Source organism: Sitophilus oryzae, unplaced genomic scaffold (genome assembly GCF_002938485.1).
Source record: "Sitophilus oryzae breed Bouriz unplaced genomic scaffold, Soryzae_2.0 scaffold_1582_pilon_pilon, whole genome shotgun sequence".
NCBI lineage: Eukaryota > Metazoa > Arthropoda > Insecta > Coleoptera > Curculionidae > Sitophilus > Sitophilus oryzae.
The window spans coordinates 707,179-734,685 of NW_022146261.1; the positions used below are offsets into that span (position 1 = coordinate 707,179).

The 27,507-nt window shown below is 33.7% G+C and overlaps 4 protein-coding genes across 4 annotated transcripts; 3 read left to right on the forward strand and 1 right to left on the reverse strand.

The window, feature by feature from the left end:
- The first annotated feature begins 11,360 nt into the window (after positions 1-11,360).
- On the forward strand, positions 11,361-12,069 carry LOC115879548. The gene is made up of 2 exons (XM_030896442.1): positions 11,361-11,582; positions 11,645-12,069. Exons 1-2 carry the CDS (start codon positions 11,411-11,413, stop codon positions 12,067-12,069), a joined length of 597 nt encoding a protein of 198 aa, XP_030752302.1. The 5' UTR covers positions 11,361-11,410.
- Positions 12,070-16,275: 4,206 nt separating this feature from the next.
- Positions 16,276-18,107, forward strand: LOC115879549. Its single transcript, XM_030896443.1, has 5 exons — positions 16,276-16,813; positions 16,918-17,105; positions 17,432-17,504; positions 17,565-17,782; positions 17,839-18,107. Exons 1-5 carry the CDS (start codon positions 16,512-16,514, stop codon positions 18,105-18,107), a joined length of 1,050 nt encoding a protein of 349 aa, XP_030752303.1. The 5' UTR covers positions 16,276-16,511.
- Positions 18,108-19,718: 1,611 nt separating this feature from the next.
- LOC115879550 lies at positions 19,719-20,408 on the reverse strand. The gene is made up of 2 exons (XM_030896444.1): positions 20,036-20,408; positions 19,719-19,972 (listed from the first exon to the last, which is right to left on the reverse strand). The coding sequence occupies exons 1-2, from the start codon at positions 20,250-20,252 to the stop codon at positions 19,719-19,721; spliced, it is 471 nt and encodes a 156-aa protein (XP_030752304.1). The 5' UTR covers positions 20,253-20,408.
- Positions 20,409-21,076: 668 nt separating this feature from the next.
- LOC115879551 (putative protein TPRXL) lies at positions 21,077-21,609 on the forward strand. Its single transcript, XM_030896445.1, has 2 exons — positions 21,077-21,156; positions 21,243-21,609. The coding sequence occupies exons 1-2, from the start codon at positions 21,077-21,079 to the stop codon at positions 21,607-21,609; spliced, it is 447 nt and encodes a 148-aa protein (XP_030752305.1).
- The last annotated feature ends 5,898 nt before the right edge of the window (positions 21,610-27,507 follow it).

Here is a 27,507-nt window from a genome sequence, read left to right on the forward strand (position 1 = left end):
ATGCAGATCTTTGACTGTTTAGTATTTAAAGTTCGCTGTACTTAAACTGCCGTTAAAAAAATATTTATGCATTGTTAGTCTAAAGCAGTCTTGAGAAAAGGTAAACAACTTTACTTAGAAATGATTTGGGATTTCAAAAATAATTTTTATTTTAGGAAAAATCGGTGACGTACCTACCAATGGCTGCTAAAATAGGCAGGACAAAATCATTACGAGCGCCACTGGTGGAAAAAAGTGGTATTCTTGATACACAGACTTCTAAAATGGTATTACAGAAATTAATAAAAAAATGTTTTATTATTGAAAACTTCATCACCCTGCATCTCGAAAGTTTGCATATATGTATTATGATATTTAGGAGCAACATGTATATTATTAGAATAAAAGTATTATTTTCTGTTATTTTTTATTTATGTAATAAAACAGCATCTTGTATACAAGTGGTTCAGAATGGATGATCCACGGTTATTTTAGTTTCATCTGAAAACTACAATTTTGATTTTTCAAATAGGTAAGTAAGTACAATTCGAGAACTTCTGATATGCAATGCTACTAGGATTCTGTAAGGTTATTATAGCAAAGTTTAAGTTTTCATTAGAGAGAAAGACTTAAAATTAACTATTAACTATATCTACGGACACTGATGATGGTCACAAAAAACGATAAAGAAAAGTAAAATTTTACTTTCACTCAATAATGGCGTTGCGCGTTTTTGAAAAGGTAGGTTTTCAAGTGCTATTACGCGTTTTAAGACTTCTGAAACCCTTCTCGATTTCAGCACACAATTTACGTACGGTTTGAAAACCCATAAGCCCGCTATGCTATTTAGATTTGCTACCGCGTTTCAGCTCAGTAAACGTGCTGACACATAGTAGTAAGTCATAAAACGCGGCGTGGTTTGTGCTAGCGTTAAGTATATTTAGTAAAATCGCGACCGGGCAGAGGCACACCGGCAAGTGAATGCAAGTTGTGAGGCCAGGCAGCCAGGCAGTGTCAGTCGGATAGGAAAGGTGGAATAACGGCTTTGTTATCGCGCATTGTTTGCTCGTCGTGACATGGTGTTTTCGGAGAACAAACCGTTTTGGGAAAGTTTTATATCAATCCAAACCATTTTTTTGGAAAGTAAAAAGTAAAGCTTACCTGAGCAAAGACCTGAAAAACGAAGCATATAGTGTACTAATTGAGATGTGCAAGGAAATAAATCCTAGCGCAGATTTGGATTACGTAAAGAAAAAAATTGATTCTCTAGGCAACGGATGTCGCCGCGAATTAAGAAAAATACGCCGATCGAAGGGAACAGGGTCATCGGCAGATGGTGTATATGAACCTAAACTGTAGTATTTTGAGTTACTAACTTTCACTGAATATCAAGAGGAAGTACGAACCGCCATGTCGTCCATCTCTACAGATGATTCGCCCAGCGATACAGCCATTGAAGGAGTAACATATACGTAATCTCTTATTTAAATAAGATTCCATCATAGGCTTATACAGAGCGAAACTAAAAGGGCCCAACTCTAAATTCGTGGTGGGTTTAGAGTTTAATAACTGGACCCTTTCATACTGTCGTCCTAAGTCAGAACCCAGTATATACAAAATAATTGTTTTCGAATAAAATTTAAAAAACTGGCTTATATTTTATATCTTTTTAATGAAAAGCGGGGTTTTATCTTACAAATTTTATTCAATTAAAAATGAAAATTATGGGATTTTTTTATGTACAGACAAACCGAAAATTACACTGATTACGCTACAAAGCCTTCGAAATGCAATAAAACGCACAGAGATTTTTTTTTAATTTTGAGCAGCAATCATATTGAGTGGTATTAATAAAAATTAGTACATACTTATATAGTAGATACTACTAGCACTAGATCAAAATCACAATCAGTTTTGTGCATTTGAAGATGTCGGACTCTGACAGTAGTGCTACCGGTGAGACTGCAAACGAAAAACCAAATTCAGAGTTGGAATTTGTGGCCAGATTTGTTCAAGAACATCCTGTTATTCTTGACAAAGGCAAAACCCCTTTAATAACGCATAAGAAAAATGCAGCATTGGATTTATTGGTCAATGAATTTCAAAGTGAGTGTTATCGTGGACATGAAACCGCTGACGGAAACTCACATCCCCAAAGCATATTCTGAAAAAGATTAATAATTTAAAGACTGCCGTTAAAAAGAAAACAGATTCCAATGTTACTAGAAATAGAAAAGTTCAATTCAGCGTTGCTGAGGAACACATATATCAAGCTATGCAGGGAGGAAGTTCTAACTCCAATCCTGTCTTAAATAAACTCGAGGGAAAGTGCAGTATAGGAGTCAAAAGATGTTCCTCAGAAATGGAGGTACACATACGTCCCTTCCATCGCAGTCATCACATACTGAACCTTCAAAAGTATCTCCTCCAAAAACGCAGAGCATCCTTGACAAATATGAGACTGAAGAAAGGAAGAAGCTCACTAATTCCGAGCTTCACAGACTTGTTTTGCTAGAAGAGCTGCAACTTGTCCGTATGAAAAAAGAAAAGCTCAATAATGAGTGAGAGAAAAGTATAGCAACGATAGAAGATCATGGAAAAACGTATATTACATTTTAGTTTACATTTCTACTGAAATTTTATTAATACACTTGATAGTATGTACAGGGTGTCCCACTAAGAACAGCTCTCGGCTGTATCTCGGAAAGTATTAGCCGTAGGGCTTACAGAAAAAAAAATTTTATAACTAAAGATGCTATGAGAAACTGCTGGAAATTATTTTGAAGTTTGTAAAACAGTAGGCTAGAGGACGCAACTGCTATGGAAAATAGGAAAATAGAATTTTTACAGAATTTTGCCTAGATAATGAGTACTATAAATAATAGCTTCATAATTTTCAGTAAATTTTGGATTTTTTTTGTTAGAACCATTTTCCCCTATCTGCTAAAATAAAGTGGTGGGGGAAGGTTAAACTATCTTTATTTAAATGTTAATAACTCCGGACTGGATGATCAGAATCCAACAAACGAGGAATCGTTTAAAAGAGCGTTTTTTTAAACGATTTTTATACCATAAAAATAATAATAATGCGGTTTTGAACGTAGACGCTAGGGGGCTACCTTAATTTTCCAACGTGCCGAGCCAATCAGAAGGCGGGAGCATCAATATGATCCGAAGCATGCTTCGTTTGATATCGAGTTTAATCGTGTAGCAACCCGCCAATTTTTAAGGTTAATCGGAGACAAGGTTAATTTTATTTTCGACAGAATCCGTTGGATTTTTGCTGATATAGCAAGCCCATATTTGCTCTTGAAATCGAGTTTAATAAGCGACTTATATTTTGTGAATAATCATTTTGATATTTATTTCAGGCCGTTTGCCTTTAAAATGGAACTTGAAAGGTAAGTTTATTGCTTTTATTTTGTATGTTTGTAGGTTATGATTCACATTATTGTTTTGTTATTGTCTTGATTATTGTCTTGATGTAATAATTTAATTTTTAGAAATAACTTGACTTGCCAATTTTGAGAGATGGAATTTTCAAATACATCGACTAAAAACCGACATATTCGGACAAAACACTCTGACCAAGAAGGATCTGAAGGAATGCATCATATTTTATGCCCAATATGCACAGCCAGGACTTCTACTTTTTTTTTACTTCATACAGACTTAATTAAACATTTAAATTCTTTTCATAGCTTAACTATTAATTAATCTACTTTGCATTTTAGGAATATTGAGGAGTTTTCAGCTTGGAGGACACAAGAGAATAGGGAAGTAAATTATGCTTGACGTACACGAAGAAAATATCAACACGGTGAAGAAAAAATATTTTATGAGTGTAACAGAAGTGATTACAAAGGTTATGTGCGTGCTAATATGTGAGTAGGAATACCTATAATGTCTCATTTTTTTAAGGATTTGTCAGCACAGCTAAAAAACGAAGTGTGAAAACTGGGGGTTGAATTCATATTCATGCGACATGTCCTTCAAGAATTGTAGTTACCATTTCAGCTGAGGGTAAATAATATTATATTATTCTTACCTACAAATTAACTATATTTTTAGGATCTGTGACTGTAAAGTTTGTCGAAACTCATGTAGGACACACTGATGAACTAAGGACCAAGAGATTATCAACAGCTGAACAGGAGACAATCGTCAAAAAACCAAGTGCAGGCGTTTCAAATGAAAGAATAATTTTATTGTAGATTCACGAATAATTCAAAATGACCATTTGCAGAGAATAAACCTTGTCACGAGAGGAGATTTGGCATATTTAATCAGGAAATTTAAAATTGATAAGAGGAGATATGCAGATGACATGATAGCAACAGCACTAAAAGTTGAGGAATGGAACAGGCAAGTAAAAAATCATGCATTTTTATTCAAGAAAATTGGTAAGTACAATAATAATTATTATTATTTGAAATGTAGGAAAAGGCAATGTATATTACTTTTGCACAAAAAAGTTCGGTATGGGTAAATTTAGGTTAGTAAGCATTAGTTCTCTTTTCAGGATTATAAAAACATTAACTGCTTTTTTGAATAATGTTGGAAGAAACTTAATAACATGGCCATCTAATGAAGAAAAAAATATTATTGAAGGCCATTTTGAAGCAAGAGGCTTTCCTGGTGTTGTGGGCGTCATAGATGGGTTACACATAAAAATTGATAAACCTTCTGAAGATGCTGATTCGTACCTCAATCGGAAACATTTTTTTTCTATTCAGGTAAGTCTTTACAATATCTTGTAAGAATAATCATATTATGGACAGGGTGTTCCAAAGAGTACTTAATAGGGGCTTATCTTTGACCCTCCTTGTATTTTTGAAAATATCCAAAAATAGCCAATTGATGGATTGCTGGAACAAAGCTATTATTTCGTTAATTTAACCACCACATGTTATATTTTCAGGATCTGGAAGAGGTTGATAGAGCGGACCAGAACATTAGTCTACATAAAGCGTCAATAAGAGGGAAAAATGGTATTTTTCCCTAATTAGACACTGTATAGATATGGCTTTACATAACGCGTGGCAGCTATATCGAGAATGTAATGGGTAAAAGGACCATTTACATTTCAGGCAATCAGTTGCTCTCAGTATTTTGGAAACTTTTAAAAAATCATCGAAAAGAGGCCATAGTCGCAATTCAGACTATTTAGTTACTTACCAAGAAAAACAGACAAGGTGTGGTATTTGTCATAAAAAATGTAATTTCACCTGTCAGAAATGTAAAATCGCATTACATCCTAAAAATTGTTTTGTGAGTTATCATACAGTTCATTTTGTTCTATTGTATTCATTTGCTTTTCTAATAAACGTTTTTAAAAAATTTAAATTATATTTATTTATTTATTTTTCAAAATATATTTTTTTGAAAAAAGCGCCTACTACATCGTTGGTATATTATATTTAGCACTCAAAAAACATAATATCAACTAATTTGAAAATTAATAGTTTTGGCCTTATCTGGGTTAATTCTTTAAGTTACTCACTAACAGTAACATATCACCTGAAGCTCTTATCTGAAATAGTAAACGAATTAAATGAAGAATGCAACACAATTACACCTAGACATTTAAAACAGTAACTCATAAAAATTAAATTAACTTCAACATTACAATTAGCTTATGATATTGATAAGCTAGAAAACGCATATAAGTATCTCGATATCTGTTCGTTATAAGTGATTTGCATAGAAAAATTATTAATTTTCGCTATAAACATACCGCTCGCTGGTAACGAAGGATCTTTTTGAATGATATAATTTAATTCCTTTGCCTGTACAGAGTGGTTGAAATTGGTCTGTTTTAACAGAGAAAACCTATTTCCTGACTAGATAGAGCAAAACCGATATAGATGTCATGGGCTCGATTTCTGACAAAAAGAGCATGTATAGAAAAAAACTGACTACGCCACTGGATTGTGCTTTAAAAAGTGCCTTTAGAACTTTTTTACAGAATTTTATTATCCCACGAAATACAAAAGTTATGGGCAATTTTCCAAATGGTAAAAAATTCAAAAAGACCCCATATCTCAGTTGGCAGTGAAAATATCAACAGGCGGTTTACGCCATTAAACGTGTCTCAGAAATCGAGCCCATGACATCTACTATGTCGGTTTTGCTCTATCTAGTCAGGAAATAGATTTTCTCTGTTAAAACAGACCAATTTCGACCACCCTGTACAACTTAACAATACCTCTATACATTCCGATATAAATCCTTTGTTCCCGTACCTCTTTTTAAGTACGAGGATTTACTATAGCGAACTAAAGGATTTGTCGACATGTATAAGAACTTCACCATCCAACTTCATATGTAGTCGTGTAACTATACAAATGGTTAAAGAAAGACCCACAGGCGAACTAGATCGGAAAACGAAACAACTCTTAATCATTCCAAGCAGCCTGTGACAGTAAAGTAATCAAGCGGGTTGGGCGGATAATTATTATCCTGCAATTATGTAATACATTAATTTAGAATGGACCCTCGACTGGACCTATATACTTATAATCGTCATTGCTGACGATACAAAAAGCGTGTGCAATTGGAAATTTATTAACGGCATAAGGCCGTTCTTCTTTTAAGATGTTTACTATGTACCTCTTTTCTGTATACGTATACATACCACATATGGCATCACTGCTGATGGTGCTGCTTTCTTGCTGAAGCTGAAACGTACCGGGGTGCGCGCCGCGTATTTATGACGGTTCTGTTCATTAGAGAACAACGGCATACGGTCGAATCGGCCTACAAACACGTAAACGTTTACGTACGCATGCGCATTTCTTATATTTTCTATTTTTTATACACGTAAAAGATTCTTTACGTCTACGTATACGTGCCAGGAGCGGCCGACTCGACGGTATGCCGTTGTTCTCTATTGTTACAGCGGTATCCACTTATTAACATTTCGCCTCATTTTTTCTGTTTTTTTTTTGTTCCGCAACAGAAACTTTTTTTGAATAATAATGACACTGGTGTTTTTTTATCTTCGTAACACAAAGTCACGTCGTCCGCGGTTAGTCAGTTGGATCGTCCGTTGGATGGGACAAGACTACAAGACTACGTCGCCGAGTGCCTTTATTCCCACCCACGGCCACAGCAATGGTTGGTTAAGGTAGGATTTCCTAACTGCGTCGAAACGTATGCGATAAACGCGAGGTACTGGTTCAGTGCAATTAAGTAAAACTGATTTCCTATGTGAGCGTCTGACGCTCAGTGTCCGGCAATCGCATGCGGTTATCGCATGACTGCCCTCGAGAGGAGTCTAGACGCACATGCTTTGCGTTTTCATAGTGAAAAGTATACGGAATATGTATGCGTTCTTTTTTTATTAATATTTCATAATAAAAACAAACATATCTACAGTGGAAAAATCAACTGTAATGAAACATAAAATGTTACAATTTTCGCCTGAAGAGGATGCGCTGTTTTCTGAATTGTCTAAATGTTTGTTCGTCGTATCGAAAATGACCTCTTATTAGTAAATTTGCATAACCCTCAGTTTCCCTTTTTTAAATAATTCTTTTTCGGGGTTTCTTTTTTCCTTTATTATTACTACATGAAAAAGTATCATTGCTTCTTCATCCTCCTCTTCTTGTAACAATAATAAATTTACGATATTCTCCATGTTCAAAACTACAAACTGTTTAAAATATCAAAATTTGGTACAACAAATTGCATAACAATTAAAATATTTTTTTCCAGAACATTATTTTAATATGAAACGCTGATAGAAAAACACAACCTGGTGCGTTTGCCGCCGCGCGTTCAACGCATCTAAAAACGCACAAGTCAGACGCATGCGTCTCGACGCAGTTAGGAAATCCTACCTTTATTTCGCCCTCTCGCTCGCTTCCCCTTCTTCGCCTTTATGCGCGCAACGCGAATCCACACAGCGATGCATGCTTCAGTCACCGCTTCAGTGCTGTAAATATTGCCGAGAGCGCGAGTTCGTGTGTATCCTACACCACGTGGTGGCTAGCCGGTGCGATTTTTAGTATTGTTATATTATCTCTGTGTGGAAGCGTTTTTTATCTCTGAAAACATAATTAATATAATAGAAACTGTGAACGTGCTCGAATATGACGTTTCTGCCGAAGTAACGTTAGAAAGTCTTGTCGATCATACTGTCCAAAGAATCACTGAAGTTCAGAAAGATGTAATAGAACAACTAAAATTAACTACTCAATTAAGAAATACCAGAATGACGTATAAATGGGGTTGTGACGGAAGTTCTGATCACGCTACATATAGACAGAAATTCACAGAAAACAATGAAAATATTACCGACGAATATATGATGCGATTTGTCTAGTTCCGTTACAACTAAACACTGAGGATACTATAGTATGGCAGAACCCTCGTCCATCGTCTACAAGATTTTGTCGGCCAATTTAACTTCTCTTCAGTAAATGAACAAACACGAAACATCACTGCAACAAAGATAGATGATCCAATTATGACTATTGACCACAAATTTTGTTTGACGATGATCGATGGAAAAACATTTAGTGCAATTTCGGACTCCTCGACGCAGACATGCGGAATCTGCAGAGCAACCCCAAAAATAATAAATAACTTGAAAAAGCTGAAGGCGAAAACTTTTATGAATATGGGTTGTCGACTTTACACGCATGGATCCGTTGCTTTGAGTGGATATTGATTACACGTTTCATACAGACTTGACTGCAAAAAGTGGCAAATACGCAGCCCGGAAGAAAAAAAGATTGTGGAAGAAAAAAAGAAGAAAGTAATCGATGACATGAAAAAGAAAATGAATATTCTAGTGGATATACGAAAACCCGGCTATGGTACAGCAACACAGTCAGACGAAACCAGAGTTTAGCATCATCTATTACTGGTATCGATGAAATGCTGATCAAGAGACTAGCCATTATTTTAAAAACAATGCCATGTGGTTACGCAGTCGACGTTGAAGCCTTTCGAAAATACTCTTATGAAACTGCTAAAGTATATTTAGATCAGTACTCATGGTACTATAGGCCATCTAGTATTCATAAGATTTTGTTACATGGTGCGGACATAATGAAAGTTGCTGTGTTGCCAATTGGAATGCTTTCAGAAGAAGCAATGGAATCCCGAAATAAGGACTTTAGGAATTATAGGAAATTTCACACGCGGAAAATGTCTTGTGAAAAAACCATGCGTGACTTATTAAATACCCTAATGTATTCCTCTGATCCAGTGATTTCTTCCATTTCAAGATCCACATAAAAACAGATACGTTGCTCTTCGGAGCCCTTAGGTGAAGAAGTAAGAATGTTGCTCTGTGGCCCGCATTTACCAACCCTAAATCAGTTTGTTAATACAAATTTGAGGTCTGATAGTGAGTGAAGATATTTTAGTATGTATGATGTTAATTTTCTCAAATTATCTTTAATTTCTGAGTTATTATGGACAACCGGTAGGTAATTAACCCCCCTATTGTTTTCTTGTTTAGATATAGTAGTTGTAACATTTAATTTGTTTTATTTAACTAGGATTACAAGATTATTGTTAAATTTTTGCAACATTATACAGTGCCATCCAAAGAGTTCGCAACAAATGGGATTTTTTTAATTATTAATATATAGGGGAAAAAAATACTGCAAATCAACTCAGCATAAAAAATGACAAAAAAACACACTATGACAGATGTCACGTGACAACTGTCATGGCGGCAAATTTAAAAACTCTACCTTAAATATGCAAAAAGTGAGGTTAAGACACCCTATATCAAAAAATGTCAAAAAACAAGTTTTTCACAATTCAATTTTACCCTCATGTGGCAAATTTACAGAAAAATATGACGATAAAAAATATCAGTTTTATGGACTTATTTTATGAAAACCAACAGCAAAGATTTTTATTTAAAAAAATTTTTTGGAATTTTCAGATATTTTTTAAGTCGTCATATTTTTGTGAAAATTTGCACATAGGGGTAAAATTGAATTGTGAACAACTTTTCTCTTTGACATTTTTTGACAAAGGAACGCCTAACCTCACTTTTCGTATATTTAAGGTAGAATTTTTAAATTTGCCGCCATGACAGTTGTCACGTGACATATGTCATAGTGTGTTTTCTTGTCATTTTTCATGCTGAGTTGATTTGCCGTATTTTTTTTTCAATATATTAATAATAAAAAATGTTCTCATTTGTTGCGAACCCTCAGGATGACCCTGTAGTACTTTTATGCAAAAAACTGCATTTCAAACTAAATAATAATAATTTTAAACATTTGTAAACACTTTTTCGTTACATGTATGATAATACAAAATAGAAAGCATTTAATAAAAACGCTCATTTAATTTTCGGAGGCTGTTATTGATATTACTCACTGTGTGACGCGGCATCCTGAAAACATGGAACAACCCGAGCAACTCCGTTTCCTTTTACCCAAAGAAAACAAATCTCCAGACAGGACTTCCACATCAAATTTCGATGACATTGGCCAACTTTTGGGACTGGAACTTGGCCGCGACGTTTCGGGACTGGAATGACAGTCCCGGAATGAGTAGTAGGAGATATTAGCCGAATCGACTCCTCCACATGCGCAGTGCGCTTGACCTTGACATATGTGCCTTTCAAACCTCCTTGAGTGATTCCAGAAAGAACCTTGTTGTGAGACCTTAAACGACCTTTAAGGTTGACTTTCAGATGTATTTGAAATGCGTTTGTGTACCCTTCACAAGGACCTTGATGTATGATCTTGAAAGACCAGATGTCTTTGGAATGAATCGAGCGTTTCGATGCTCTTAGGAGAATATGGGTGGGGGGAGTCTTATTTAAACTCTGACATGCCTCTACAGAATCTTATTGTAACGTATATATTTTTTGGCGTGTGTAGCATTGTTTAGGTTGTTCAGTAATTACTTATAAAGTTTACATTAACAAAATGTTATATATATATATATATATATATATATATATATATATATATATATATATATATATATATATATATATATATATATATATATATATATATATATATATATATATATATATATATATGTGAAGCTAGTGGTAAATCGTTTACGCGAAGTTATAATATGCTGCGCCATAAAGCCGAATCGTGTAAAAAAGCAACCGATCCTGGACCTTCAACACCTAAACGTCAAGCTCTACGCCCATCAATATCAAATGTTCAGCACACCTGTACGTCATGTAATATCACAATTCCCAGCAATCAGATATCCCTTTATGAGAGAACATTGCAGCATAGGAATAATGCAGCAATTCCGTTATCAGAAAACGTCCAAATTATTCAAACTGCATTTAAATGTAGGATCGTTAGTTATCGAGTATGTGCAGTTAATGTCTACATAGATTACCAAATGTTCTTTAATGAAATAAAATCCAGTGTTAGACCTATTGAAAAACAAAATTTTGGCTCATAACAGCATCAAAGTAAACATGGAAGTATTTGGTTCTTATATTTTACCATCCACTGAAAATTATAGTAGCGAGAAATCATTTAATACTGCTAATCAAATTATTGATGGGTCTTCAGACTTAGATGAGAAATATTTATGGTTTGTCGAGAAATTGATGACACAAGCATCTGAATTTCTTGAAAAAGACTCAGGTATGTTCTAGATACTAAAGTTAAATAAGATGTGTAGAGAATAATATTTCATTTTATTTTAGGTTGGGCCTTACAAAAAATTATGTACTTAGAAATTAACGTTAACAAGTTTAACCCTATCGGTGGATCTTCATTCGTTGAGTTGCCAGCGCCCATTCGGAGAAAAGAAGCCGTTGTCAATGTCAGAAACATGGATCAGTATTGTTTTCCGTGGGCCATAACGTCAGCCTTGTGTCCGCCTAACTCTAAAATTGCAGAACTATCTTCATATCCACATTTTTCAACGTTGTTAAATATAGCAGGTTTGGATTTTCCAGTGAATTTGCGCGATATAAAAACCTTTGAACAATTGAATAATATATCAGTTAATGTTTATGGTCTCGAAAGCAAAATTGATAATAATAAAATAGTTTGCGAAGTTGTAGGTCCATTGCGGTACACAGAAAGGAAATTGGTGGTACATGTGAATTTACTATTACTAAAATAAACTTAAAAATAAAAAAAAATAAACTCTCATCAACATAAGCTTTACTTTTGCGATGGCTGTTTATTACATTTCAGTTCAGCACATGCTTTGGTATTGCATCAGAATCATGACTGTAATCACGTGTACACATCAATACCTTCTGTGACCCATAAGCTTGATAAATACGGTAAATGCGTTCCCGAAAACATTCTAAAATTGGAAAACATCGAAAAACAATTAAGGGTACCGTTTGTAGTATATGCCGATTTTGAATCAATTCTTAAACCGATTGCTACTGTTGCGCCAAGTTCAACAAAATCATATACATTAAAAAGCGTCAAACACGGACCTTATTCGTTCGCTTATTTGATAAAATGTTCTTTCGATGATAGTTTTTCTAAATTTGAGACGTATCGCGGTAAGGAAGCAGCTAAAACTCTTTAGCTGCTTCCTTATAGCTGTAGTTTCTCACATAGAATATGATTTAAGAAGTATTTATAACATATATCTAAAAGATTTTAAGAAGATGATCCCATTGAGCAATAAAGAAAAACTTGAGTTTATTAACACATGTTTTATATGTGAAAGATTATTTGATATTCAAGAGCAAAAAGTTAGGGACCACTGTCATCTCACCGGAAAATACAGAGGTGCAGCTCACGGAACCTGTAATATAAATTTTAAATTACCCAACTTTGTACCTATTATCTTTCACAATTTAAGCGGCTAGGATTCTCATATGTTCATTAAGGAATTATGTCGTCATGGAGACAAAATTGATATTATTGCCCAGAGTAAAGAAAAGTATGTCTCGTTTACAAAAAGTATTTACGTTGACGATTATGTAGGTAGTAAGGGTGAGGTAAAAAAGAAATATTTAAAATTGAGGTTTATAGACAGTTTTAAATTTTTATCTACATCTCTTTCAAATTTGGGAAATGGTTTATCAATTGAAAACTTTAAGGAAACAAATAAGCATTTTCCGGAGAAAGAAAAATTTGACATAATGCGTCAAAAAGGTATATTTCCGTATACATTTATGGATAGTTTGAAGAAAATGAATAACCGTTCACTTCCTACTAAAAATGAATTTTACGATGATTTAAATAATGAACATATTAGCGATGTGGACTATCAAAGAGCAAAGGATGTCTGGCGCTTATTCAATTGCAAAACTCTAAGGGATTATTCGGATTTATACTTAAAATCGGATACCCTTCTTCTGTGCGATGTTTTCGAAAATTTTCGCGATACAAGTTTAAAAATACATAAATGGGATCTAGTTTGCCTAGCTTATCATTTGATTCGATGCTGCGCATGACCAAGGTAGAGTTAGAATTGCTAACGGATATTGATATGATTCACTTTTTTAAAAACGGTATTCGTGGTGGTGTAAGTCAGTGTTCGGAAAGAAAACATATAGCAAATAATAAGTTTCTTCCAAATTATAATCCTTCAGAACCTTCATCATTTATTATGTATTTAGACGCAACAAATTTATATGGATATAGTATGTTTCAACCATTACCATTAAGAGATTTCCGTTGGTTAACAGAACGTGAAATAATAGATTTAGACATAATGAATGTTGAAGACGATAGTAAATACGGTTTTGGAAGTTGACATACATTATCCTAAGCACTTGCACGATAAACATTCAGATCTTCCTTTCTTAGTTGAAAATATGTGTATTGGGACTGACCAAACCAAACCAAGCCACCTACGGAAACATCAAAATTAACAAAACTAATTCCGAATTTAAACGATAAAAGAAAATATATTGTTCATTATCAAACACTCAAACAAGCCATAAAAAATGATCTGATAGTAACAGAAATTCATAGGGTATTAAAATTTCAGCAGTCAAGATGGTTAAAAAAATATATCGATTTTAATACAGAACTAAGGAATAAATCTAAAACTAAATTTAAAAAAGACTTATTTAAACTATATAATAATGCCGTTTTTGGAAAAACCATGGAAAATGTTGAAAATCGTAAAGATATTAAATTAGTCACTCATTGGGAAAATAAAGGTAAACGATTAGGAGCCCAGGCTTTGATTGCTCGTCCAAATTTTAAAACCAGCTCAATTTTTACTGAGAATTTAGTCGCAATTCATATGGGTAGACTGAAAATACTATATGATAAACCTATATATACGGGATTTTCAATATTGGATATGTCTAAAGTTGTAATTTATGATTTTTTCTATAATTTTATTAAAAAAAAGTTTGGCGCTGACGCTTCTCTACTGTACAGTGACACGGATTCATTGATATTAAAAATATATACGGAAAATTTTTACCAGATTATGGCTGAAAACCCAACAAAATTTGATACATCAAATTATGCATTTAATAACAACTACAACATTAAGAAAAGCGAATCGGTACTGGGTAGCATGAAAGATGAATTTCCATCTGATCCAATAAAATGCTTCTATGGCACAGGTGCCAAAGCTTATTATGTGGCCTCAGTCAACACTGAAATAAAAAAGGCAAAAGGTGTAAAAAAAACAATAATCGCAAAAGATTTAAGTGTAGACGATTATAAGAAAGTAGTAGAACGTGGTGGCCTTATATTTCGTAAAATGAAATCTTTCAAAAGTGACTTGCATGACGTTTACACGATGATAACCAACCGAGTGGCTCCTAATTCTAGAGATGACAAAATATATCTAATTCCTACGACAACAAAAACTCTACCTTGGGGGCATACAGATATTGAGTTTTATAAAACAAATCCCGATACTAATTTAAATATATTTTTATATATCGCCGAACAGATGCTTCGAGACGAAATAGATGAAAGCGTATAAGTTGAAAAGTCCTATCTGTAGATATTAGATTAGTTTTAATCGAAAATAGAATATGTAAATGCATATAACTGTGTCAATTACGCATTTGTGATTTGTAAGTGTTTAAATTTTTATGTATTCTTTTTGGTAACGTTCAGGGAACACAGCGGCTGACCGGCCGCTGAAACTTTTGCTAAACGGCTGGCTGTTTTTGTGTGAAAAAAGAGACCGCTTAGGCAGCCGCTAACCGTCCCTGAACGCGCCCTTTATATCTTGATGTTAAGGGCTTTTTAAGGTTAAAGTATATAACCGAACATTTAAGATACACTCTGTATAACGTAACTTTACCCTTGAAACATATTGAAGAATAATACTCAAACCGCATGCATCAGGTATAGGGAGAATTTGTAGTGGGGTGTTCGTATATAAAAAGTATCTCAACAGTATAAATTTCATTAGTTTTCCTAGCGAGAGATGTCCGAACATAACCTATTTAATACGCAGACTATAATGGCAAATATAAGTTGTGATGATATCGATTTCCAACTTGAGAGTGAAGAGTTTGATCGCATATTTGCAAAAGTGGTGGAAGAGGATTAAGAAAAAACCGAAAGTGAATATTATATCAAATATTCAGGTGGTTCAGCCTAAACCATCTCCAGTAGGGGGTAAAAACAAACCATCCGGATCAAAGTTGAAGAACATACTGAAGGAGGAGACACCTTATAAGAGAAAAAGTGGTGGTGAAAAACGTAATACTAAGTGCAATAAGGAAAAACAAGAACAGCAACCTCACCACGAGCTGCTCCAACAATTGCAGCAAGAGTCGCAACCGGTTCAACACCCGCAGCAACAGCAGCAGCAAGAAGAGCAGACTTTCGACGACTACTTGAGTGAGGAAGAGCGAAACCTGTTCGCCCAAGTGGTGCGAATAAAGGAACAGTTCTTGGACGAATTCAAGCAAATTGAATTGAGTGTAGTGGAAGCGCGAGAAACACTTGCACTACAACAACTGGAACTTCAGATTAGGGAGGAGCGTCTAAAAAAGTGTGAACATAGAATGAGGACTATATTAAGTCTCTTAAAATAATTAGTGTATTGGTTAAGATAGGAAGTTGTAATTATAGTATTTTTTTTTCAAATGATTTAAAATAAAGGCTATTTACAATAATTATTGTGATTATTTTTTTTTTCGTTACAACAAAAGTAAATACAAATAATACACTTTTTTCAGTGTATATTAATTTAGAACAATTTTAGTTTAAGACGGTTGATTTTTAGTATCCTGAAATACAGTTAATTTATAACAGAAAATATCTCAATAACAAAAAAAAATTGAGAAATAAAGATATTCAGATCTCTTCTTTATTTTAGAATATATGTTTTATAATTGTTTCAGTTTATATTGAGATCACTAGTTATTATTGGCGAAATTCGGCCACCAATAGATGGCGCTAGGATTTTCCAATATGGTGTCTATAACGGTGAACAACAAAATCTTTTCATATTTACAAGACGATTGTCAGTATATTCAACTATATGTTCTTTGATTTTGTTCATAAAAGTTCGTGTAATTTTGTATTTACAAGGTCTGTTACAAGTTGTTAGTACTTTAGATCGTTGTATTAGACTGAGTTTGTAGTGTTGTGATATTTCTGGAAAAAATGCCGAAAATAGAGGTTACTCTATCGGATATTATTGAATACATAGGGAACCGGAGCAGACCACTTAAAGAAGGCGAAGCTCTCTTGAAAGCTGGTCATGTAATATTATGTGGATTAGAGGGATCAAATTCAAAAATGATTAAAAGCTTGTGTTTACAAACCTCTGACCTGACTACTCGACCTCATGAAATAACAATTACATTGAATTGTGATGTAAAACAATGGAGTTGTAGTTGTTCTTGCAAGGCAGGGATGTCAGGTTTCTGCAAACACATTATAGCCACTCTAATTTATGTTAATAGGTGAGTGAACTTCAGTATATTACACACTATTGTAATTTATTTGCCATTTTTATATGATATCTTAAGTCCATTTTATCCAGCTTATGAAGTCTTTTTGTCTGTAGAAATGAGGATTTAGAAGTGGTAAGCTGTACAGATTTGGAGCAAAAATGGGGAAAGGAAAAGAAGGGTGTCCAAGAAACCTATAAGCCTGAGCCATTCAAAGAATTTTGTCACCCAGTGGTGAAGAATAAATACGTCTTTTCTTCATCCTCAGAGGTGGATAGGGAAAATTTTGCTCTTCTTAGCACAGGTATTAATTTATTTTGTTAGGTTGTTATAACTAATTCCCTAGATAATAATTTAATTTAACTATTCTTTTTGGGAAATTAAAAATAATTATAATAGTAAAATAGAATTATGTGTTATATGTAAATAATTATTTATTTAATATTAGCAGATTAGGTACAAAGTTCGGTTTTACATCCAAAAGTGTTCTGGCAGTAAGTTTGACTTCACAATTGAAAGCAGAGTTGAAAGTGCTCTGCTAGGATTGAATAAATTTTCTGCATATTGAAAATGTTTTAGTGTATTGTTTTTGTGTTACTTGATTTTAATATATTTTTCTGAAATTTTTAGGTGTACCAGATTCGGCACTCACCAGATTTCTAGGTCGGTCAACAAACCCTTCTACAACTTTGGCTCTTCATAGGTAAACATTTTTTTTAAACATGTTTCTATAATTATTGTTTTAATAACTTTTATATTTTAGCCATTTTGTTACACTAGTGAAAGTTGCTCTTGCACATGCGGAAAATTCCAAGTGGTTAAAACATTTAAAGAATCAAATTGAAATAAGTACATACAACTTACAGGATTGTTGTCAAGAAATTGTAAATGTATTATCGTCATGCAATGTACTAGAGGTGGCAACAAAATACGAGCAAGGTTCCAGTTCTTGGTCAGAAGAAAGAAAATTAAGAATTACAGGTATGTAAATAAAATAATATGTATTGTCTATTTTCTATCGGTTTAATTTTTGTCAGGCTCAACATGCTACTCAATTTTTACTTTTAAAAAGGAAGATGAATGGGAGAATAAAGCCAAAAAGTTATTTTTTCCCAAACATTTTACGAATAAATTTGTTGAACATGGAAGAAGATATGAGAAAGAAGCCTTGGAGGCTTTTAAAAAAGAATGTGAGGATGAAATCGTAACTCCTGGATTAGTAGTTTCAACAACATTTCCATGGCTGGGATTTTCTCCTGATGGTGTTGTTTTTGAGAATGATACCCCACGACATTACTCGAAATAAAGTGCCCATTTATTGGTAATTCTTGTCAATTCTTATTTTGTTGGATTAATTCCTAATAACTCTTAACTTATTATTTTAGGAAAAAGATAATCCACCTGAGAAATTTTCGGAATGTGATTTCGTAACTAAAATTGGAACGGAAATGAAGCTGAAAGAGGCACATTCTTATTATGGCCAGGTTCAATTGGGGATGGCTCTTCTTTGGGTTTAAGAAATACAAAATTAATTTTGTATTCGAGTTTTTCAAAATCATTCATAAAAATTAATGTTAATTTTAATGAAACTTTGCAGAGTTATTGATTAAAAGAATCACAGAAAATTATTTTAGGCATATGTTGCATTATTATTGTTTAAATAAATGATATCTTAAAAATTATGTGTTTATTTATGGGTATACATTCTATATTAAAAAAATAATAATTACTATGTACCAAAATTTTCATGCTTAAATAATAGAAATTCAGTTATATTAAAATGCAAACTAATAAAGAAAATTATTTTAGGTATATATGTTGCGTTATTATTGTTTAAATAAATATCTTATAAATGATGTGTTTATCTAAGGGTGTACATTCTATAAACTAAAAAAATACAACAAAATTTTCATACTTAAATAATAGAAATTCAGTAACATATAAAATACAGCTTAAGTCATTCACGAATTTTATTGTCTGCTAGTATCGGTGTTGATAAATTTACAACTGATGCGATTACAGTCATTATATCATCCACATATGGTAATAAATACCAATTAAACTGTTCGCTCAAGATTTTAAACACTTTTATTCTTTGTATAGCCCTTTCTACATGCACTCGGGCACGAGCAATATCAGCTGTAGCCTCAGCATCTTCTTTGAAAACTGCTTCTGTTTCCTTAGAAAAGGTGGCCTAATTAATTTCACCAATTTTTCCTCGCATTCCTTTTGAATTAAAATACCCTTGTCAACCATAACTGCATCATACATATCAATTTTATCAATAACGTTTTCATAATTAAAAATCGCTTTATCTGTAGTGCGACCACCATATCCAGCACTGATAAAGGATATTAATCCCGATGGGGTTATTCCTATTAGATACTTGATAGTATGTGTTCCCTTGTAATGGGAGTACGTCCTGACTCTACATTTTAAACATTTCAGTTTTTGAATTTTCAGCTCTGTACAGTCAAGGACAACTCAGGTATCTCTATATTTGTCGAAACACTTTGGCATATTACTTAAGATCTCCTCCTTACTTGGCCAATATATACCCGGTTTTAAGCTGACGGCCAGGAGACTTATAGTGGAGTAGAACATATTCCTACACATACTTTTACTTACTTTAAATAAAGTAGCCAAACATACAAATGAAATATTCATTTTCAATTTGCAGAGACACAAAATTAGTCTTGTCCTGATGTCTTTCCAGAGGCACTTGTTAAAAGTAGCTGTTTTCTCAGTACATTTTGTAATTGTATTTAATATATCAAAATTAATCCCAGTAAAATTAATCAATTTCTCATCTGTATTTAAAATTTGAGGCAATTCAAAAAGTCACTGAAATTTGTTTCTGTTGAGGCATCTTTATAAAATATAAGTGAATGTTGAGCTTCATACGTGCTAGCACTAATTAAGGTTTTGGTTCATCAACAGTTCTAGCAAGTTGAGTAGCATGTTCTTTTGCTTCACTGACACATTGAGCATCAACTTCTAGCGAAATTTCATGCTCTTCTACTTCTACATTTTCATCAACATTTAATGTGCATTTTTGTAGCCAATGTCGCTCCGATCTGGACTTTATTTTCTTTTTTAATGAATGGCTCGTCTTTGGGATTTTTTGACTAGGAAGTACTAGTTTCTCTAACCGACGTCGCTTATTTGTTGCTAAAAGTAGAGTAAAGATATTATTTAAAACCAAACATGTCGATTACACATTCCATATCTTACCTATAGTGAAATCATTTTCTGTAAAATGAAGGCTACAAACTAACATATATTTTGTTATCGGCTTTCCAATTTTCAATATGTTTTGCCAGATTTTACATAGCTTAGGATCTTGAGGAAAAGCATGCAATGAAACATCTGCTGTACAATATGATGAACATTGAGGCACTGAACATATTTTTCTAGATTTGGTGTCTACTGTTTTATGAACAGACTGCATTTTCCTTCAAAATTTATACCAAACTATACAAAACTAAAATAATTTCTAGTAAGTACATACTAATGGTAAGCGATCTTTCACCACTTGAAAGATCGCTTACCAAAACAACTAAATTTAAATGCAGAAAAGTTTTAAAAATCCTCAAAAGAAATTTCTTGGCTAACCTCATATAACTTGTAACACCGATTCCGAGGATTCAAATGTACATACGGGACAGAATCTTTATTTATATCTTAAAATTCACTCCAAACATTAATATTTAAAACAAATTGTATGTAAAAACTGCTTATTTACACTGATTTGAACAAAAAATAAAATTAACTTAAAAAACCTACACGACAAATAATACTAATTTTTGTTTGTTGTTCACCTCTATACTAGTATTCAAATTTGACAGTAGGTGTCGCCCACTTTGTGAATTTTACCAATTAAATATATTGAGATCTATAGATCACTAGTGGGTTCAGGGTGAAAACTAGACGAAGGAAGAATGCGATGTTACCATAGGTTTTAAAAATTCCTAGTTATTCTATAATACTGCATAGTATACGCAGAGGGTGTAACAGTAGGGAGATGGGCTATAATATAGAGTTCCTCATACGTTATTGCATTAGATCAGTCGAGTACCGCGCTTCGTTCAGTGAACATAGCAGCTCTCATAGTAAATTCGCTCCCGGTATTGTACCGCGCCGGCAGTGCAGTGTATTAGTGTAGTGATTTATCCCCAGGAACAATTTTCAGGTAAGTGAATATTTTATATTATTATTGTTTTGCCATCCAACAACCCCTTCGCATCCCTGGACGTCGTCCGGGGACTCCCCAAAATGAGCCTTAGTGGTTCATCAACTTCTTCCTCCACAACTCCCACTAATGATATCCCAATGGAATCAGACGATTCCATTTCGTACGAAACCGATTCGAGCGACACTCGTCCTCGCATCCACCCAGATGATCTAGACGATATCCAGTCTAAATATTTCAAACTTTTAGACGAATTAGAGCGTCTTCGCGAAACTCTCCTGTCAAATGGTCGTCAAATTCAAAAACTCCAAAGGAAAAGCCAGAGGGTCCTAGCCCCAAGAGGAAGGTCCTTAAAAAGAAGAGGGCATGTCAGAGTAATTCTGACGACTCCTTCTCTTCAGTAAAAACCAAGAAAATAGCAGAGAGGGCTGCTTCCCCCCAACATGAAAATTTCCCCCCGCTCCCCACTCCAGGCCCATCTTCCTCAGGTCCATCTTCCTCCGGTACCTCTGAGGAAGATCCAAAAATTCGTCCCAGCAGCCCTGCTAGACAGGCTCCTGCAGAAATTACTCCCTCTGCTGCTCCTCAAACGCAGCAAGAAAAACCTACCCAATAGACATCCACTAAGCCCACTCCAATAGTTCTGAGAGATACTCGACTGTGGTCGAGTATAACTCGCAGACGGTATAAAAATTAGCCCCGCCACTATCGCCGATCACAGGCTCATAACAGCTTACTTCAAGTGTCAGAAGATAAGTTATTATAAATTTTTTCTCCCTGAAGAAAGGGACCTAAATATCGTAATTAAAAACATCGAAACTGACATCGAGAATGAAATGATCATCGACGACTTGACCTCTCAAGGGTTCGAAGTCAAGGAAATTCATCGCCTTACCCGTAAAGGTAAGCCCCTTCCAGTAGTAAAAATCCGAATCCCCCGTAATCAGACTCATATTTTCCAAGTCCGTAGTCTTCAGATATTGCCGAAGAGTTAAAAAAAATGTCTTCTCTAAATGGTGAAGAAATCTTAAATTCCCTTCCGGACTGCGAAGATCCAAACTACACATTTATTAGATTTTAAAGATCTCGATTAGATTTTGAAGATCTCGTTCAAAACGAGAGTGGAGACAACAGGAAATATCAAGAAAAAGAAGAAGAATCAAGAATATCGAAGGAACACCATTCGCCCGGCTCAGCTCTACAAAATTTAAAGCGAATGTTGACGATGGATGAAACTAATACGGAGAAGAGAAGAAAGAAAACAGTATCTCCATCATCATCAACAACATTTGCTACATTGTCGGGGTCTTTGTCATCACATCGTGTCGCACCATCACCTGTGGAGAAGCTTGGTTTGGCGCAACACATCCAGATATGGATGAAGACCTATAAAAAAAATCAAGAGGATGGTGCAGCCGCGGTGGCGAAGGCTGAAGCGGTAGTGGAGAAGGCAGAGGAAGCCCTAAAGCGAGCCAAATTGGAGCTTGATGCTCAAAAAAAATGAGCATCCAAAAATCTCAAAAGGACGGCCTAGCGGCAATGTTTATTGAAAATTAATATTTTTTTATGTATAAGTGTAATTTTTAGTATATTTTTTTTGTTTGCAATAATATATTTTTTTTGTATATAGTAATATGTATAATTTTGTATAATAGTATTGTAATAGTGTAATAGTATTTTGTATAGTTAATAAAATAGTAAAAAAAAAAGTATTTTGTATAGGTAGTTAAATTTATAAATTAAAAATTTTAAATTTTTTTCTTGTATATAGTTAAAAATTATAAAATATAATAATCTTAGAACAATCTTATTATAAATAAAAAAATCTTAGAACCCCATATACATTAGTTTAATTTATTTTTATGAGATATATTCCATAGATAAAATAAAAGAAAATTACTTTTTTTTGTATATAGTTAAAAATTATGAAATAAAATAATCTTAGAACAATCTCACTATAAATAAAAAAAATCTTAGAACCCCATATATATTAATTTAATTTATTTTTATGAGTTATATTCTATATACAGGGTGTCCCAGAAATAAGTGCAAATATTTTAACTGGTAGTATAGTTCAACCCCAGAAACACGCCTATGAGGTTTTTTTCGCGAATAAAAATTTTTGAAAATTCGGAATTTTTTGAAAATTTTTTTGGAAATTTTTTTAGTTTTTATTTAAAAAACATAATTTCTTGATAATATGGCAACATAGGTAGTAGATTAAATTTACAAGAAAGAAAATCCACAAAAAATCAAGTGGTTCTCAAAATTTAAGCAAAAAATCATTTTTTTTGGAAATTTTCAAAGTAAAATAACTCCGTTATTTTGGACTTATTTGAAAAACGTTAAAGAGAAAATATGTTTCTTTTATCGAGATCTACCACCCCTTAAAATATTTGCACTTATTTCTGGGACACCCTGTATATTTTTTTTTTCTTTTTATATATTATATATATTTCTTTTTATTTCTATATAATAATATATTCATATTTCTATAGATAAAAAAAGAAAATTACGTTGGATATTCCCTTTGTAAAAGAAAGCCTAACAATAAAAAAATTAAATCTTGAAAAACCACCCTTATCGGGGATTGAACCAAGAACAGAAAGGCAAAAATCAAAACTATTAGCGCCGTATAAGACGTATAAGTAGCGTATGTAAAATTTCTTGGAACGTCTAAACCTGAAAACACCTGCCCGACGGGTGGTCCTTACCTATTGTAAAATTGATTGACGTTGAACCAAATTTTGAAAAATCAGTAGCTTAAGTATCCTTTTAGTACCAACTTCCCACATTATCTACGCCAAGATAAATATTCTTTTGAAACTGAAACATCTGGCACACCTGAAAACGTTCTCTGTTGTAAAATGGGTCGATAACGAACCGAACCTTTTTTTTTGGCTGACAATCCACCCTCGCAAACACCTGCCCGACGGGTGGTCCTTCCCTGTTGTAAAATTGATTGACGTCGAAGTAAGTTTTGAAAATTCAGTAGTTTAAGTACCATCTTATCCACTTATCACATTCTCTTCGCAAAGGTAAATATTCTTTTGAAACTGAAACACCTGGCCAACGGGTGGTTCTTTTGTTAAAACTGGATTTCGCATATGAAAAAAAAATTTTGGATCGTTGGCCAAGCACGAAAAATTAGGATATCATTCTAGTCGTGCAAAAATGTACAGAGAAAATACAAGAAAACCACATCTCATTCAGAACCTGGAACCGTTTCAAAACAACTGATGTCATTTCAGGAGTTACAACTTTCCGAAAACCGGGAATACATGAAAAAATTGGTCGACAAAATTTTAGTTTTGTTACGACAAGTTGTTGAGAGAACATTGAGAAGACATTTCCTCAAAAAGTAGGTAAAACTTTTTGGAAATGACGGAATTATTTTCTGTTAGTTACTGTAGTCCCAAGGTGCAGAACGAAATAATCAAAATTGTTTCTCAGCTTTCTCTGCAAAAAATTGTTTTGAAAATCAAAAATTATTGAAACATGAGTTTGATGGCTGACGAAGCCCGACATTTTAAAGAGGAACAGCTATCAATAGTTGTTAGATTTGCGAAAGGTTTGGAAGTAGAAGAAAGATTTCTGAAATTTATTGATTGTTCCAATTCCAAAGAAGCCCAAAGTGCAGCAAACACTTTTTTGGATTTTGTAAAACAAAACAATCAAGTTTGGATTATATATTACAAACGTAGGGAAAATATTTGTTACATTTTCATATTTAGATATTACCAAACAACAATAACTCAAGCAGGTCATCAATGTATCATAATAACCTAGTCACAGTAACCCAGTTAGAATAACCAATGTTACAATTTATTGTTTTGATGAGCAATATTATATTAACATCAATGTTACCATGTCGCAGATTCGGCACTAATAAAGTATTGAATAAACGAACGTCCAACGAAACACATGAGTATTTTTTCGAACAACTTTACATGGCGATCCTGCCAGTCTTAAATGATTTTAGGCAAGATTTTGTGGTAGATAACACGGCGGCGAAAGTGATGGGATCGAAACAGACTAAGCAAGAAGTCCAAGAAAATGGGGTAGTGAATTCAAACTTTATTGTGCAAGAGCAAGAATACAACGTCAACAAGAACGTAAAAATTATTTTATACTTAATCGTAGTGCTCCTAGTGATAAATTTAGGCCTCAAGCTATGGGGAAGTTATAGGAGACAAATGAAAAGGAGAATTCGACGGGAAGTAGCTGCCTCGAACGCGTCAATTAGTGCCGTTTAGATGACACGATATCAGTATCAGCTTAGCCACTAGGTTCATGTTCATGCACTAAGTTAGCTGCCACGAAATATGTGTTAAGTATCTAAAAGACTTGTACGTGTATCCAGTCGATTTTGGGCCATTAACTTGGCCACAACGGGAACTTCAACTGGCACCCAAACCGGGGTAGCTTACGATTTAAACAAGGAATGGAAGAATACACTGGCGGAATTTCCTATAGCATGGATGGAGAGAATTTAGACGGGCGCTAAAATCAGCAAAGGAATTACAAATGTCATCACGCCAACTGAAAACTGTTAGGAATATCTCTAAGCAAACTGTCTTAAAACAATCCAGACCCCAAACCTCGACATCTTTAAACTTCAGCAGTCTGTCTCGTTATCAGTTGGGAGCTAGGCGCGGGCGAACTTTCGACACCAAATTGTGTTTGTACCTGGGGTAATCGAGGGGTCAAATTTTATTATAGGAAATTTCGACACCGCGCCCTAAAGCAGGTAGGTAGGTAATTAATTGGGTTTCCCCAATATTTATTGTCACTTCTGTACTTGTGACTAAATTTACACGAAAATTATTCAGTTGAGTTTATTGTTTGACGTTGACTAGTGCACTTATAGATATTTTAAACATGAGTTTGATAAAAAGTTCCCGTGGTCGAGATTTATTAGTGGTGGAGAATCATTCGTTCTCAAAACAGAAAGTGTTAAAAAGCGGCGAGATATTTTGGCGCTGCATTCAAAGAAACACTAAGTGTTCCGCAAAAGTGTTTACAATAGGCTGTAATGACCTCACCATCACAAGACGTGATTTGGTACATAATCATGAAGCCGATCCGAAAAAGCTTCAAGTAAAGATGGTTACCAATGCATGTAAAAGAAAAGCCGAAGAGGATATATCAGAAAAGCCTGCAAAAATTACAAGAACTGCTGTTACTGAGTGTGATGCCAATTTGCTAACGGTTCCTGACATAGCTTGCATAAGAAAAAACATTTACAACTGTCGTCGTAAACTGTTACCAGGTCCGTTACCTAGAAGCATATCAGAAGTTCATAACGCGGTTAGTAATTATTCTCCTAAAACCTGTCGCAATGAAAGTTTTTTGTTTTTAAATCATCCTGAATTTAATGTAATTGTATTTTCATGCGAGACAAATATTCGTTTGTTGTGTAAACTACAAACTTTGTATATGGATGGTACATTTTCATACAGTACCAAATTTTTTCTCCAATTATTTACAATACATGGCTTTGAAAATGGACATTATGTACCTTTAGCATACTGTTTGTTAAAGGACAAATTGTCAATGACATACAAACATTTATTTTCTTTATTAAAGTCAAAGATTTTTGAAACATTTGAGTTATCATTAGAGCCAACTGAAATATTTGTGGACTTTGAAAAAGCAATTCACTGTGCTTTATTGTCTATGTGGCCAAATGTAAAAATTAGTGGATGCCGTTTTCACTTACATCAGAACTGGTTTAAAAAAATTCAATCTTTGGGTTTGGTACAAGAATATAAGGATACAAATTCAGAAATTGGAAAATGGTTAAGACATACGTTTGGTTTAACTTATTTAAATCCAGTAGATGTTGAAGATTGCTTTGTTTATGATCTTATGTCATATAAACCTAAAAACGCGTCACTTGATTTATATGCAGACTATTTACTGGAAAATTACATAATCGATAGCGCTCTATTTCCACCGCACATATGGTCTAATCAGAATCCGTCTATTGCGAGGACTACGAATGCCTGTGAATCCTTTCATTCAAGATTTAATACTTCTTTTTATTCAACGCATCCTTCTATTTTTATTTTTATTGAAAAGTTAAAAGAATTTCAAGTAGAGACTTATGTCAAAATAAATAGTTTAAAAATACCAGCAAAAGTCAAAGATAATACCGTTAAGGCTAAATTGGTATTTATGGAGAAAATGGTGGATAAACTACGATCCCAACAAATATGTAGGTTAGATTTTATAAAAGCTATGTCTTACCATTCCTATAATACCAAATAAATTGTATTGTATTCAGATATTATTAATAAGTATTGTATTCAGATATTATTAATTTTAAAAATATAAAATGTACATTATTTTTATTAAAATAAATATATAAATTAATTATGATATTTTATTTATTTCGCAGCTATATTTATTTGGTGTCGAATATACCTGTCAGATAAAAACGGAACTTGGGGCTGGTGTCGAAAATTGCCATTAAATTTTAGTCGCTACCTGCTTAGTGTCGAAATTTCCT